Source organism: Scleropages formosus, chromosome 15 (assembly GCF_900964775.1).
Source record: "Scleropages formosus chromosome 15, fSclFor1.1, whole genome shotgun sequence".
NCBI lineage: Eukaryota > Metazoa > Chordata > Actinopteri > Osteoglossiformes > Osteoglossidae > Scleropages > Scleropages formosus.
The window spans coordinates 7,346,609-7,362,921 of record NC_041820.1 but is presented as its reverse complement, the minus strand read 5'-3'; the positions used below and the strand labels follow the sequence as shown (position 1 = coordinate 7,362,921).

The 16,313-nt window shown below is 41.7% G+C and overlaps 2 protein-coding genes and 1 non-coding gene across 4 annotated transcripts in view; all 3 read right to left on the bottom strand.

Moving 5' to 3' along the window:
* The window catches only part of LOC114912310 (uncharacterized), a 34,201-nt gene extending 28,790 nt beyond the window's left edge, over window positions 1-5,411 (bottom strand). The window contains exon 1 of the mRNA XM_029258581.1: window positions 5,331-5,411. Coding sequence (XP_029114414.1) covers window positions 5,331-5,411 — 81 coding nt within the window. The remainder of the gene's footprint in view (window positions 1-5,330) is intronic.
* Window positions 5,412-7,927: 2,516 nt separating this feature from the next.
* trnal-uaa (transfer RNA leucine (anticodon UAA)) lies at window positions 7,928-8,010 on the bottom strand. The gene has a single exon. It is a non-coding gene; the product is annotated as a tRNA-Leu (tRNA).
* Window positions 8,011-9,734: 1,724 nt separating this feature from the next.
* On the bottom strand, window positions 9,735-15,423 carry stx11a (syntaxin 11a). 2 transcript variants are annotated; one of them, XM_018730254.2, is made up of 2 exons: window positions 15,039-15,423; window positions 9,735-11,650 (listed from the first exon to the last, which is right to left on the bottom strand). In XM_018730254.2, exon 2 carries the CDS (start codon window positions 11,643-11,645, stop codon window positions 10,776-10,778), a length of 870 nt encoding a protein of 289 aa, XP_018585770.1. In that variant the 5' UTR covers window positions 11,646-11,650; window positions 15,039-15,423; the 3' UTR covers window positions 9,735-10,775. The 2 variants fall into 2 exon arrangements, with proteins under 2 accessions (XP_018585770.1, XP_018585780.1); XM_018730264.2 differs by lacking the exon at window positions 15,039-15,423 and adding an exon at window positions 14,611-14,901.
* Window positions 15,424-16,313: the final 890 nt, after the last annotated feature.

The following is a 16,313-nucleotide window of genomic DNA, read 5'->3' as shown; positions in this document are numbered from 1 at the left end:
TGAATTATGAAGTATCGCCTTCAGATTGTATTGTTTTTTCATTTCAATTCAAATGGTAACTTTTTTTTTTTTTTTTTTTTCTTAGTCACTTACTGGCATCAATTATCCAGCACACTTCACTGCCTATTTTGGTATTGATTTATTCTTAGGTTATTCCAGTCTTTTTTTCTATCTATCTATCTATCTATCTATCTATCTATCTATTTTTTTATTTTCCGTTCATTTCCTTGTAGTAATTCTCCAATACAGTATTGCACCATAATGTAAAATGTAAAGTAAGTATTTATATGTATTTCCAAAAAGAAAACAAAATACTAGGAAGATGATCAGGAATCATCAATATTTTCATAAATCATAAAACAGAGCAGTGATTTTTACATCTATCTATCTATCTATCTATCTATCTATCTATCTATCTATCTATCTCCACATCTACACAGAAAGCAAGTTGTCCTCCACATGGTTCCACCAACACCTGGCCACTCCCTCCAAAAGGGTTCACAAAAACATGACATTTCCAAAAGAGCACAAAGTGCAACAAAGGGTGGCTCATTTATCACGTTTGTTGCTACAACCAGTGTTAACCTGCTGCTTTTGTTATCATGCATCTAATGATCAATTGGTTAAATTTACAACTTTTAGCGGTCGAGTTAAGCGCAAATAATGAAACGAAGGTTGGGGCCGTCCTCTCCGTCTGCGTGTGCGCATTTGCCTGAATTCTTTACAACCTTTTGAAACTGATACTATCGATCAACATAACAGAGTTGTCAGCAAAGCTGCTGGAACAGAGAGCTAATGTTGCTTCTCTGCCAAAACCAATTCCACCAGCCTCGTGTTCATGATGGACCAAAGAGAACCGCTTCTTTTATCCTGCAGGTTATGTGCATCGCAGCCCTGAGCTGATCTCTGGGTAAAAACCTCGTAAGCGGTCAACACTGTTAACCCTGATGCCGATCCATGTCGTGCAGGTAACGTGATCACTCAAAATTTGCAATTTTATGTTAATCAAAAAAGGACATCCGAAAATGACCTTCCATTATGGCTCTAGATATTCCCACCTAGATATTCCAATCAGTCCTTTGGAACACAGGAAATGAATCAAGGTGAGAAAGGCCGAGCAATGCTGTGGATAATATTAATAACATAAAATAAAAGTCACCTTCAGCTCTGTCTCGATGATAAAAGCTGACACCTTCTCTTTGGGCTATAATCTCATTCGCAGAAATGGTTTATCAGGACAATTTAACATTTGCATGAAGGACAGTGGGACCGTGGTAACTTTCCCTTCCCAAAGGTGATGTCTGACGTGTCTGCTCACGTTTTTAAAATAAAACTGTAAAAACAAAAAAAAAAAGAAAGAAAAAAATCAAGGATGGAACATGTTTTCCTTTGCTCTTTGCAGGTAGGAAGGTGGATAAAGACTGAATTTGTGCCACGGATTATATTTATACTCAGCTGTTATATGGCTTATGATGTTTGAAGATATGCAAAAATTCAGGGTCAAATACAACATAACAGCACATGTTTTCTGCTGTTTATGTCTTTCGTTCACATCCATAAAATAAAGAAATAAATTAGTAATTCCAGCACTGTCTTCCATTCTGGACACGTGTCATTTCCAAAGTGCTTGCGTTTTTTTTTTCCAATTTTTACTTTTTAGCAGCAGAAAGGGTTGGAAAACTTCTAGAAGTAACTTACTTGTTGCTACAGGACTAACACTGCATTGTTCTCGCAGGACCTGCAAGGGGGCGTTATCAGTGCTGGACAGTCAGAGTTATCAGATTAGGCCCCAGGATGAAAATAATCCACTTTTATCAGCGCTGGGACACAATCGGCTTTGCGGCGGTCCAACCTCTGGCAGGAGCTTTATAGCTGCAAAGGTAATGGAAAGATACAATCGGCGCCATGATGCCGCGCAGGGCCCTTCAGCTGAATTTGTCCAAGGTTTGATGGGCAGGGGACCCACGGAGCGCGCCGCTCACTCCGCCTGACAGGTTGGCCCACCGACCCCGCGCTCCGAAACAAGGGGGCAGGAACGAAAAGTCAGGGTTGTGCAATTTAAGCAATGCCCGATAAGCATGCAGACTGGAGAAGCCTCACACCCCGAGGATAGAGCTGTGCTCCGCTACGCAATGTTCTTAAACCAGGAGATCTAGAGATACGATTTGTCTGCTGCTTTACCCAGTGTGTAAAGACTCACTTACGGAGTCCGTTGTAACCCGTTGCCTGTCGCTGGACCCTCGAAGTGTTGGCTGTCGCTGGAGAAGTTCGCCATGTGCCGAGAAGTCCTTCCGCCCCTATATGTTTTAGAGAAGGTCCTGTTGCTGGTGACCAACCGTGTCCTCCCACTCCACAGACATCCATTTTTGTTGTATTTAGACTTCCTTTTGAATAAAAGCTTTAAATGTGGTAATGTGTTCCTTGGCTCGTGTTCTGGCCAAATTTGGCCCATTTACAACTTTTCATCTCTTCGTCATGAGTATGGCTTCCTTCATCTGATTGTCGTGAGTCTTACAGACACACTCCGCACTACACATCTGAGTAGATAAGATTGATGTCATAGCATGGTGGCACAGCGAGTAGTGCTGCTGTCTCATGGCACCTGGGTGGTGCGAGAGGATGTAGGTTTGATTCCCACTCAGTCTATGTGGCGTTTGTATGTTCTCCCTTTGTCTGTGGGTTTCCCCTGAGTGCTCTGGTTTCCTCCCACACTCCAAAAACATGCTGTTCAGGTACACCCCTAGTGTATGAGTGAGAGAGTGTGTGTGTGTTCCACTGATGTATGGATGAATGAGTAAGTAGTATATCTAGCAGTGTAAGTCACCACGGTGAATAAGGGGTGCGGGCTCATAACACTACATAGAATTCATTGGAAGTTGTTTTGGAGAAAAGTGTCTGCTAAATAAATGTAATGATAACCGTGTTTGTTCAGTTTTTCATGTTTTATTTTACATAACGATTATAGCATTGTTGCTGTTTTGTAGTTTGTGCATCTATGGTGTGTGTGGTCAGATCTGGACAGCCGTGGGAAATAAATGGGTGACACTATGATAAAGAGCAAGGAGCATCAAATGCCAGAGTTCACACACACACACACACACACACACACACACACACACACACAGGTATCATTTCAGGTCAATCAGGTCCACACACACACACACACATTTTCAGAACCGCTTGTCCCATACGGGGTCACGGGGAACCAGAGCCTACCCGGTAACACAGGGCGTAAGGCCGGAGGGGGAGGGGACACACCCAGGACGGGACGCCAGTCCGTCGCAAGGCACCCCAAGCGGGACTCAAACCCCAGACTCACCAGAGAGCAGGACTGTGGTCCAACCCACTGCGCCACTGCACCCCCCCCCCAATCAGGTCCATAATCTAAAAAAAAAAAAAAAAAAAAACTGTATAGTGTGATAATAACCAGGAATGAAGTTGTAATGATGTATATTTTATAAACAATTATAATGGCCCTTCCACTGCTGGATGGGACACAGAAAATGTAAAGCCACCCCAAACACACACCAAGGGCTAAGAAATATGGACCAGTTCTTTCTAAAGCTGCCTAATGTATTTGTACAGATATTATCTAATTCCTTTGAGCCGGAAACTTCAATTTCGTCGCGCTGACGTCTGGCAGGCTGCCGCGTTTGTTCAAGGCCTTCCTCGGTTGCGAGCTGTCACACACATCACCCCCGCAGCAAAGGCTCGGACTTGTGCGCGGATGCGAGCGTGCGGCTCCCCCATCGGCGGCGCTGCCCCCGTCGCGCACCCCCAGGCGCAAACAGGCATGACTTCGGAGGGCGATGCACGAGGGGGAGGATCGCATACCTGCAGGCAACAAGTGAAGTTTAATAAAATATGGGAATTTTATATTCAGATGTGTAATTTTGCATTTAAATGAGTAGGAATCTCATGAAACCTCGTGCACTTCTGCTTCAGCGTTGCCGGGAATCTGTGTTTTCTGTGTAAAACAAAACCCTCAGGAACCTGTTGTCCTTAGAGCTCCTCTTGTGGAGCCCTGCAGCACTTGATTTATTCTCTGCCATCAAATTTTCATTAATTTCTGGGTGGGTCAGAAATGACCCAGGGATTTCTTTTTATTTTTTCTTTTTTTTTTCACTGCATGTGGTTTTGCCACATTTATAGTGCTAAACATTACCGGAGCAATTCATCTTAAGCAGGTGTCCCCAGGGTGCAGCAGTAATACTGACCTGGGATTTAAACCCACAAATGCTTCATATGCAATTCAGCTCAAACATCAACACTTTGGGCTGCCACCGGGTATCTTGAAATTGGATTTAGGATAGATTACAGAGCTGAACAGCTGACATTTACTTTTACAGGAGTATTTGCATTTACAAACTGCAACAGCAAACACAGAAAGGTCACATAAATAAACAAATATATATATTCAGCTTCACAGCATCTCCTGCATTCCTAAATCTACACAGTTCATGGGGTGTAAGAGAAAGACTCTCGCCGAAAAGGGCAGTAACTGTAAGCAGTGTGAAAATTGCATGAGGCCGATATACAGGGCTGCTTGGAAGTATGCGAACCCTGTAGAGATGCTCATTATTCTTTTATTAAAAATTAAACTAAATGTATAAAATGAATAAAGTATTATGATTTACACACCTTGGTTTAACCAATGCAACTTGGACTTCGCTTATTTATGCACCTGAACTACTTATGTGTTTTGACTATACATGTGATTTGTTCTAAAGCAACATATGGAATTGGTCATTACACACCTACTGTCAGGTGAGAAAGAGAGATTCTCACTAAATAACACACACACACACACACACACACACACACACACACACACACACACACACATACACACACACCACCTGAAGCCGCTTGTCCTATACGGGGTTGCGGGGAGCCAGAGCCTAACCTGGTAATGCAGGGCGAAGGGCTGGAGGGAGAGGGGACACACCCAGGATGGGACACCAGTCCATCACAAGGCACCCCAAGTGGGACTCAAACCCCAGACTCACCGGAGAGCAGGACCCAGTCCAACCCTCTCCCCCCCCCCATTAAATAACCATTTTGTGGTAAAATGCAAGGAGTTACCATTCTTTGAAGCAGCACCGTTTCACCACCTGAAAATACTTTAATTGCTGGCATTAATTGTGACAAAAACTTGTTGGAGCAAAAACTTGGTCATTTCCTTCTAAATAGTGTTCTATTACCAAATGTTACCTGCAAGTCTCCACCCACAATTGAATCACTTTTCAGTGGTTTTTCATTTCTTTCATCACTTTTTTTGATGAATTTCCGTTCAAAGGTAAAATCACCTTGAACACCCTAACACTTACTTTCTGGGCAAAGCTCCATCCTACCTGCAGAATCTCATCAGACGATGTGGACACACCCATCTGGATCTCTGCGATCTGCATCTTTGGGTCATCTGGTTGACCATCTTGGGTAGGCCATAAATCACAATGCGGATTCTCACGACTTCTGTATCTCCGTTGGGGAGCTATCTGCCCCTCCTCTCAGTAAGAACTTGTGGATTCCTTTCCTCATTTTCAGAAAAAACTTAAAAACCACCTTTTATTTGCTCCATAAACATGTCCTATGTCCATATCCTATACATTAAAAAAATTGTGTTTATTGTGTAATGTATGCTAGTTTATGTATCTGTCTTAGGAAAAGAGCAAAAGTACACTTGCTAGAAGAAGAAACATTAACAAAAAAAAATATAACAACATGAAGTGGGAAAAAGCCCAGGCATCCAGTTTATTCCCCAAATCAATCACATTATTAGCAGGTTCCAAGATGTCCCTTTGCTCCTTGCTCTCTTCTGATGAAAGATATTGGTTAACTGAAATGCCTTTTAATGGCTTTACCATAATGAGTTCCGTACATGTGCTAAATCGTACTCATCAATCAAGAGACAGTTCATAGCTTTGCGGAGTCTACCATTAACACTGGGCCTGTATTTACGTTTAGCTGTGTATGTTCCCACAATGAGGCGAAACAATAAATTCATTTTTGGGCAAAATATGACTTAGATGAGGCTAATTTATATTGTGAGGAATGTCACGCAGCCCATAATTGGCAGTCCCACCTAGCCATATGTAGGTATGAGAGAGGTGGAACTGTAGTGGTTAGAGCTGCTGCCTTTAGATCTAAAGGTTGTTGGTTCAATCCCCACCTCCACCTGTACTACCCTTGAGTAAAGTACCTACCCTGAAAACTGCTACAGTGAAATTACCCTGCTGTATAGGTAAATAATTGTTTGTAGATTAATGTTGTAAGTTGCTTTGGAGAAAAGCATCAGCTAAACATACACAGTATATTACATGCTAAAATAGCAAGTCTGATGAGGTGAGGGTTAATTTTTGCTATAATCAGAGGGACATTTATTGCACGGCTCTGAGAAAAGAACAAACAGCAGCCACTATTCAACCGAATGTCCACCTGAAGAATGGAGCGGCACCTCTGCGTCATGCACTTTGGTCCTGGATGTCACATCAGCAGCGCATGCTTTGGTCAGTACTTTCAGGATTTGCACATTGTCAAAAACATGTCAGTGTGAAAGGCTTGAGGACATTGCCCCACTCTTGCACAGGGTTTATGTACCGTTGGTGGGAGGTTTCAAGCCTTTTCTCCCCGTGTAAAGGCTCAGAGGTGTCCGTAGCATGCATTGCAGGGATGGGTGCACTGTGCATTTAGGCTGTGCGTTTAATTATCAAGTCAAATACTGTACAATAATTATTCAATATTTGTTCCAGTTTGGAGATTAAGCAGCAGGGTTCTTGCGCCACCTTGTGGTCATTAGATGTAAACGAAAATTAAACCTACAGCAGGATGGTAGTTCATTGGTAAGTTATTTCGTTTTCGACAGAATCTCAAAGAATCACCTTCATTTGGGCAGTTTGCTCGGATTTCGTGACTAAGCAACCACTGGTTCCACAACACAGCAAGCAAAAAATAATGATTAATTTGTGAAGAATATCTGACATAACCGACATAACCAAGGAAGGGTCCTTCTGAAAACATTACTGCGAGGCCGAAACACTTCATTTCATTTTCATCCGCGATGAAAATCGCGTTCACTATTTGTAATCGGTGAGTTATTCAACAATCCCTCATTTTTCTTTCCGTTACGCGGGAGACATGGAAAACAACGCGGTTTACGCACAAAGAACAAGCGCGAGTTCGGGTCACGTGATACCCTTAGAAACATTGCGTCATTAAGACGTGTCGGTGTATTACAGAAGCTGTCTGACGTAAAACGCATGAGACAACTCAAAGCCGAACATGATTGGTTCGCTAGTAAATCCGGAAACTTCTGGCCAATGAGGGGAACCCCGTCACAGTACCCTGGAAACGTGAACCTCGAAACATATCCCCAATAAGAATGATAGGAACTGTGAGATTCCGTCCTCAGGATACAGATACGTAGTGTGACTTGCACTAAAACAGAGAAAATTATTTATGTTAGGAATATATGTGTTTCCTGTGAGAAATACTAAAATGCATCTCCATAAAGCTGATTTTTACTACGAAAATGGAGATGAACGCCTCAGCAATAAATGAATGGTCTACGTACATGATTCGTTCGTAATTTTATTACTATCCAAATACTAGAACTGATAAAAAAAATTACAATTCTAAGATCGATTGACAATTCGAAATAAAAAATTTTACTTCATGGGTTGTGAGAAACTTTTTTTCCACCAATTACATCTGATGAGCTCTGTTTTATCCGTTTTATTTTAATCGTCTTGTAGGTTATATTACTGCATAGATAGATTTGTAGTGTTGAATCGTACGTAGACAATCAGTGGTTAATAGGAGCATAGCACATTCTCTTATTTTTATTTTTTAGATCTAGCCCTGTAGTAAAAGTTAGCAGTAGCAGAACCAATATTTATGTAATGAATTAAAAGTTAAAACGAGCGACTACCAGGAGTGGGGTTCGAACCCACGCGGACACACGTCCATTGGATCTTAAGTCCAACGCCTTAACCACTCGGCCATCCTGGTTGTGTTCCTTATTGTGCTGGAAGCGCTGGTAATTCACCTTATAACACATCCTACGTTGGTGTATTGTTTTTTAAATGTGTTTTGTTTGTGTTTTTTGCTTCTTCTTTTTTTTTTTTTTGAGAAAATTAAATGGAACTGGAACATAACGAGTGAGCTCTTCCGTTCAAATCATTCCCACAGCGCCGCGGCGCCATTTTAGTCACTAAAATTAGTGGCTGATCAGGCTGATGTCTTTCGACTACGTCGAGTTTTAAAACGCGATTTCTCAAACAGAAAATTAAATTAAATTAAATTAAATTAAATTAAATACGACTCCATGAGCAAGCAGACACACGTTCTCAAAATTGTACCGTACGATTCCGTTCGTTTTATTCGGCTGCTGAAAGACGTGTTTATTATCTATTTTTTTATGAACAGCCTTCACCACCAGCAGCCAAGAATAAGACATAAAAGTCATAACACACGAAAATACAATGTATCTTCGTGTGTTATGACTTTTATCTTCCGACATCTTTGTAACTTGAACCTTTGATAGCGCTTTTACTTCGTTTTTCTTACTTCCTTTTCAGAGTGAGAACAACATGTCTGAAGATTGACTGTGACCCAAAAAAAATGTTAAAATGTTAATACATATTTGTGTATAGTAGCTATAGTATGGTATAAAATAGTAATCCTTCCTTATCCGACTGTCTCATACCACATTTTATAAGATATTGCAGTTATTTGGTGGACATAAAAGTGCTCTCAAGATGTGAATGGAAACGCAATTGATGGTAAGTGAAGGCCTGTGAGAGAATAAGGGGGGAAACTGTGTCAAAATCCCCTAAAATGATGTTACTGAGCACAGAATGTGACCCACAGTTGACCCACGTATCTTCACTTTACAACATGTTCGCACTGGCAAAAGTGCGGTCTCCTGAAAGTAAGACTAATGTTTTTCTACTCTCCAAAAGCACCGAACAGCACAGTCACTGGTAAGTGGTGAGTTGCACTGTTTAAACCGTGCGAAGCCGTTATAATGAAAACATAATTAAACTGTCAGAGGAGATTTTACCTCCAGTGGTGTTTCACTTCCTGTAAAAATGTAAGTTTTTTTTTTTTCTTTGCACAGGCCAGTGTTTCCTGCTTGGTTCAGTCAACATATCACATCAGTTTGCATTTCTCTTTCACAGATGTGCACTATTACTACATTACACCTTTGATTTGGTTGCACGCCACTGATGACACATTAATAAACATGGACAACTATGAAACCGCTGATTGAAAGGCTCGTGCAGTGCGGCTCCGGCCTGCCCGGGCTGGCAAAGTGCGCAAATGAACATTAATTTCAGGAAATGTTATTGTTTTTACTGTAAGGTGCACATACAGGCACATGGCGTGTTGCTTTTGATGTAGATTTCGGACTTTTCTTCGAAGACTTCAGTTTATATGCTTTCGAGCTTTTACACGGCGAAGGAGGCTTTGACTTTCGCTTTGAAGAAGGCCGGACAAAAAAACTGTTCAATAAATCAAGAGGAAAGTCCGGAAAAGCCAGTTTGAGCTGATCTTATAATTAGTCTGTTTCCGCCCTTTAAGTTTTACTGCGTATTTATCATTTCAAATCATTCTCAGCTTCTGGTTTCCAGCTGGTGCAAAAGAATCACTCTCAAATCCAGGCTTCACTCAGAGTTGCTCAAAGTCCATTTTAACCTGATTACACACTTCGATCAAAGGGAACAGTTTATTGTTTTTTCAGTTATAATAGGAGGGAAAATTTTCTTACATATTTTTGACTAAAAGAAAATATTGCATCTGTCAAAATACAGACTCTTTGCCAGACAATGCAAAATATTCTCAGAAATACATGAAATACACAGCAGAGCATTTAAATTAGACACAGCAGTTCCAGTCGTACTTTATTGCCTGTGACATGTATGCTGCAAATTCAGTATATGTTGAAATAATTGTGCAACACACTCTCAGGCTTAACTGCACTTTCTTGCAACACTGCGTATTTCACAAGCCTTTCTTTCACAATATCCATTAAAAAAAGTCAAAGACTTCAATGAAAAAAGTTAGGTGTTGAAACTTGATAAATTTTAGAGTTCCACAAATATTAAAATAATTGTTAATATTCACATAAATATTATTACATTTGTGCTTATTGAAAGATAAATATTCATCAGTTCTGATATATGGAAGGCAGCTGAAGTTACAAACAATTCTGCATACTTGTTCACTTATATTTCATCAGAATGTAAAATTACATGAATGCGTGTAAGAAAGTATGGAATTTCCTGGTGAAACACGAAGAGAAATTCAAGTGAAAGTTCACCTGAAAGTTCTAGCATGTTAAATTCTCACAGTAACAACAGCACTGCTGTTATCTTAACAGTTACAACCAGATACTGTAAAGCGCTTGACAGTTTTTTGCACGCATGTTGCAGCGGTTAAGCTGTAGCCTTTTTTTTCCTATCACTATTTCAAGTGTTATATTTCTACATTCATGTGAAGAAAAAAAGAAATGTAAGGCTCTTCTAAAGAAGTATGAAATGGTAAGCCAGTTGTCTGGTCATCGTTTCCGAATTTCCCATTGTTCCTGCACGTTTGTATGCACTGTGGTGATGATGTATGAAGACAAGCGCAACAAATTTGCATCACTTTGAATTCTTGACAGAGGAAAAAAACTGGTGGACCTCATCAGTATTATGTACATATGCAACCTTTTAGTTAAGTTCACAGAAATGGAATGAAAAACAAGAAATGTCCTCTGTGTCTTCACTACATTATTTGCAGCAAGGAAAGCAGCAGCAGAACAGCTGCTTGCAAGGATTTTTCTTCTTGTACTTGGCAGCTTTCTTAATTTGGGAGTTGGCTGTCCTCACATAATTCTGCGTGGAAAGCACGTTGGTCTCAATGTTCTCCAGCATACACCCCTGCTCCTCCACCAGCAGGGCCATCTGAAAGAACAAGTCATGGATGTCCCGAATGCGACTTTCCAGATCCAGGAGCTCCTTGTGGCGGTTCTCGATCTCGTTGAGAGCAGAACGCGCTGTCTTCCCGTCAGTCAGCAAGTTTTCCGAGAATACGTTCCACTTCCCTGTCTCAATCATCTCTTCGATCTGGTCACCTGTTACCTCCTGGCCCATGATCTCCACCTGCCTCTGGATGCGTGCTTTGCAGTTCTCCTTCTGGGTCATCTCAGCCTCGTTGTATTCGGTCATGGCCGCATGGAAGCTTTTGGTCAAGGAGGTGTACTGGGAGCGTACCATCCGAACCACAGCGGCGTTTATCCCATACTGGTCCTCCAGGTCCTTGCTGAGGGCCCCCAGCTTTTGCAGGCGCTTGTAAAGTGCCTCCCCCCGGGTCTTGATGTCACGGGCGATGGCATTGGAATCCCGCTTGATGCTGCTGATACGCCGGACCGAGGTAAGGAAGCGGGTGTTCTGCTTACCCAGCCGCTTCACGTCCATTTTGAGTGCTGCAATCTCCTTTCTCATGGACTGTGCCTCTGTAAAGATGTCCTCCATGGTTCCCTCAGCTTGGAACACCACGGCCTCCTGATCCTGTTCAGCTCCATCTTCTCCACCATTTACCTCACTGACATCCGCCGAATGCTGGATGACCGTGTGCAGTTCACGCAACCTGTCTTTCATCCTGCCTGCAAAGCAGAGGAGCTGTCATTAGGGGCCTTTGGAACCAGGCAACAGGAATAGTACTCTTATTATTATACAGTATTGATAGATCAGAAAACTCCATAGAAAACCCACATATTTATTTAAACCTAGCAGAGTACTGGGAGAGAGGCCCAGTTTAGCATATCTTCCACACCTCTGTTGCTGCAAATTAAAGAAAAAAGATAGGAGAACACGCTTACGATTAGTGAGATTAATACTATGCATAAGTTTCCTTCTTCAGCATGCATGTACATTAGGTAAAGAGATAAATATGTGCAATGCAGAGACCTCAAGACAGGTCATGATGGCGTCTTTCTTGGACCAGCAGCTGAGACCAGTAACACAAACATAAACGTAGTGTAAATAATATGAGGAGTATTGAGTACAACAATAACAGTAGTCGAAACAATGGAACAACATGACTAAAAAAGAGACAAGAATAGAAAAAATGGGAAGTAGTGGAGAATGACATCGGAAAACATTGATGAGGAACCAAGAATACAGGACATCTACTAGTGAAAAACTGGGTTTTTTGTCCCCATCACCCCCTCGTTTTCATAATTTAACTCATTTGACACCCGTAAAATAAAGAGAAGTAATGTTGAAATGTCTGGAAATTCACACTTTTTTGCTCAAATTGATTTGTTGGTTTCACAAATTCCAGTGGGACGCTTCTTGTCCACAGTCGACCACATTCATTTCAACACAGGTGACGCTGCTAATTCTCCCAACACACCTTGGGAGTGGAGCAGTCTTTGCCAAACCAGTCTGCTCTCCACCAAAAGAGACTGCGAGAAGCGCAGAGGTATAACTGCAGGAATCCAAGGAAACGTCTTTCACAATTAGCTCCTGTAGTTCTTCCCAGTCAGCACATGGGTGGAACACATGGAGCCAAGCAGGATACTTCTTGTTTCTCCCACTCGTTGCCAAACAATATACACGGCACAGGGTGTGGACGGCTGAATATTATACCTTGCACCTGCTGTTTCTAAAGGCCAACCCTAAAAGTTCTCAGGTTTATCAAGATTAATACAGGCAAAGCAATGCCAGCAAAACAAAGAAAGATCACGAGGTCCTGTTTGCAGTAGACCTGTCAATAAGAACTACCCTTAACTACAGCTAAATTTAACCAGTGCTGTTTGGCCGTCTTTAAAATGCATGCATTTCACTTCTCTTGTCTGAAACTGAGTTCTCTCTTTGTTAGACATCTGTTTCCAAGAGATGACATATGACACCGCAATGATTTCTTTGCAGGATTATTTTCAGGCATGTGCACTCTGCTCTTCCCTATGCGCACTATGAAATCACAATATTCATAGGTTTATTAACAGTCTAAATGTGATTAAGGTGCAGGTGGACTGGCTCTGGGGATTAATTACAATAAAAGTGACCGTATTTGGTGTTGCCACCATTAATTTAATGCATCGTCCCGGTTTAGTTACCCCATGAATTCTAGATTCACATCACTGTTCCCTTCTGACACCATTTCTGAATCCATCTCATTTTATGTAATGTGCTGGTTAATGTGTATTGAGTCATTTCATGTTTCACAAATATTTCTATATAAAGACAATGAGCAGTGTTTGCATTCTGAAGTGAAGTTGAGTTTAAATCTGAATGATATTAGTCTGTGAAATAATTGCAATTCCATAATTATTTTGGTAGAAGCATATTTTTATTGTTACCTATAATGAACCTTAACTTATAATCTGTAAGATACCTAGGGAAGACACAAAATACACTGATCATAAAAGGAAGAGCTGGTTATGTTATGTCAAGACCTATTGTATATTTCTTAATAACATTTCTCACTCTTCTCCATTCTGTGTGAGCTTATGTCCATGTGTGCAGTATAATTTTGTTTTTGGAACCCTGCTCAGTGGTGCATTACATGCAATTTTGAGCTGATCTTTTAACCTGTAGGTCATGCTCAGACCATGAGTTCACCAAGTGTATAATCAGCAAGGAAATTAATCCTGGGGTTGTGTTCTGGTCAAATTTAGCCCATTTGCAAGTTTTTGTCATCATAAATATGGTTTCTGTCCTTTGATTGCAATGAGGCTTGTTAACATCTGCAGTACTGGGCGTATGGACATGTAAAATAAATTATAAGCAGTTTGAAATTTTCTACATCTGAGGTGTGTGCAGTCAGATCTGGAGGGTCATAGGAAATGAACAGGTAGGGCTATAACAAAGAACAAAGCAACATCATATGCACAACTGAGGACAGGCATTGGCCTACAAGTGGTCTTATTTCAGGTAAATGTGGTCTATAGTCCACGAAATCCAAAAATAAGAGCAGAATTTAATCACTGGGAATGATAATGACTAGAAATGAAGTTGGTTAAAGCAATAATATGTGGAGAGAGTATGTTTTATAACAGCTTTAGAAATAATTACAATGAGTTGCACAATTTGTCTGGGAACATAAAAAAACCCAGAAATCTGTCTCAAACACAACTCAAGGATTTGTCTGGATTATTTGGACCATCCGTGCCACTCCGATAACCCTCAGACAGGCGGTGGTTTGTGGCAGAAGGGTGGGTGCAATATGCTGTCTTTCAAGCAGTCATTATGAATATGCAGTTCTTCAAACAGGAGAGATAGAGGAGGTTCTTCAAACAGAGAGGTGTCACCCAAATGAGTAAATAATAGGCTACTGGTGGACTCTCCATGAACGCAGACTGTCGCCTTTCCTCACTTCACAACAAGTGCTTTGGTTTGGTTTCACTGAGAAACTCCAGAAGAGACTGAGACCAGATGCCCCAAATCCACTGGTGTCCCTCAGCTGCTATGAACATTAACATTTGATTACTACAGTAACTGAAGCGCTCGCAGGGTAACTGACCCAAAGGTGTTTCCTTCAAGCAAAGAGCAGGATGTGTAAATTCGGCGTTTCGGAACCCGTTATTATATTAATAATACTCAATCGTGAGGGCTGTACCTGTACTTCCCCTCGTCGAAGAAACGGGGAGCGCATCACTTTCTGGACTTTTCCACACGCGTTCTGTGTCTTTTCAGGTCAGGACGGGTCCGGGCGCCTTGTCTTCGCGACCACTTTTTCCTTCCCGTTTTGCCGCTCCTCGCCAAGCAACTGACTCACTCGCCGCGCGCGATCTTGTGCATAAAGTCGCGGATTACTTCGATCGCAGTATACACAACAGACTATGATTAGCAGTTAAATCACACATTTTCACTGAGCACATATTATATTCATCCTCGTATTCAGCAGCGGACCGAGCGTCCAAGACGCGAGCTGAAACAAGAGCGGACGACGACGTGTGCCGAGCGCACGATCGATCTCCCTCCCGAACGCGCCTTTTAAAACTTGGCCATGAGTACAACTGTGCAATAAAACTCGACTTGCGTTACCTTATAGTGTCGTGCCGGGTCGACGAAGGAGAAATAAAAGCAGTGAGGGGATCATCTGCCAGGGCATTGCAAGATCTTCATCCTGGTCTTCTTTGGTCCTGATCTTGGTTCTGCTCTCGGTCCTGGTCTTGAACTTGGTCCTGATCCTGATCCTGCTCTCGATTCTACATACACTGTCACAGCGTTGAACGCATGCATCTTTTTCAGGAACTACCAACTGTGATGTGGGTGGGTGGGTGGATCCCCCAATACTTTGACTTGTGAATTTACTTGCTCATCCTGCCCTTTTTTTTTTTTTTTTTACATAGGCTGTTACCCATAAATGGCGCAATTTCCCTCTACTCCTTTCACTACCCAAGCTTTTCATGAACCTCTCCATCACTACTTCATATCCATCACAGAAGTTTAAAGTTTAACTTGAAGACCAGGAAATCAGCCAGAGACCCAGTTTTCTAATGCGTCCGCGAGTCACAGAAAGTCCTACAACGTAGTCTATGAAATCAGAAGTACATTTTTGGCCGTAAACTTTGTGAACAGGAAGAATGTAGTCAAAGTGGTTATAATGCAGTCAAAAAGCCGAGGCAGCGTTTGTGGTTTTCACGATGTGTAAGAATTGAAAGACACAAATGTTCCTCTATTAAAAAAAGCATTTCCTGAATGACAAAGTGTACTGATGGTTGACCAAAGTAAGACTTCAGATGCAGTAAATTTTTATGAGCCTACAGCACCATACTTTCGATGTACTCATCATTACAGAACGAAAGATGATGCAAAAAGTGTTATTTAAGTTGGCCAGCTAAGGAACGAAGAAAGTGTCAAGATGCTCAAAAGCCTGTTTGGTTGTACAGCAGCAACTGGCTTCTGGGATTTCTCAGCTACACCCGTGAAGTGCAGTCATAGGCTGTGAACTGTGCCACTGGTTTCTATTTTAGAAACAATCATCGCCACATATGGTAACCACGTGACAGACCACCTCAGTTCCCATCACAGTGCTAGATGTGTCAGAGTGACAAGCACTTTTCTCTGAAAATGTAGTGTAGTGGGTCACCTTCACCTCGCCCTGCATTTTCTGAGGTTATAGAGGATGCGCAAATTACGCTTACCCACCTAAGAAACCCAACCTCAATGTGGAAGCGTGCAGTTACCATCTACAGTTAGCCCTCATTTACCTAATGAAATACGTTCGCAAGAACTGTTCAATATCAGTCCGACTTTGCATTCGGCAAACTGGACATCTCTCCATTTGCATGGTAACAGGGGCCTATTACAGATAGA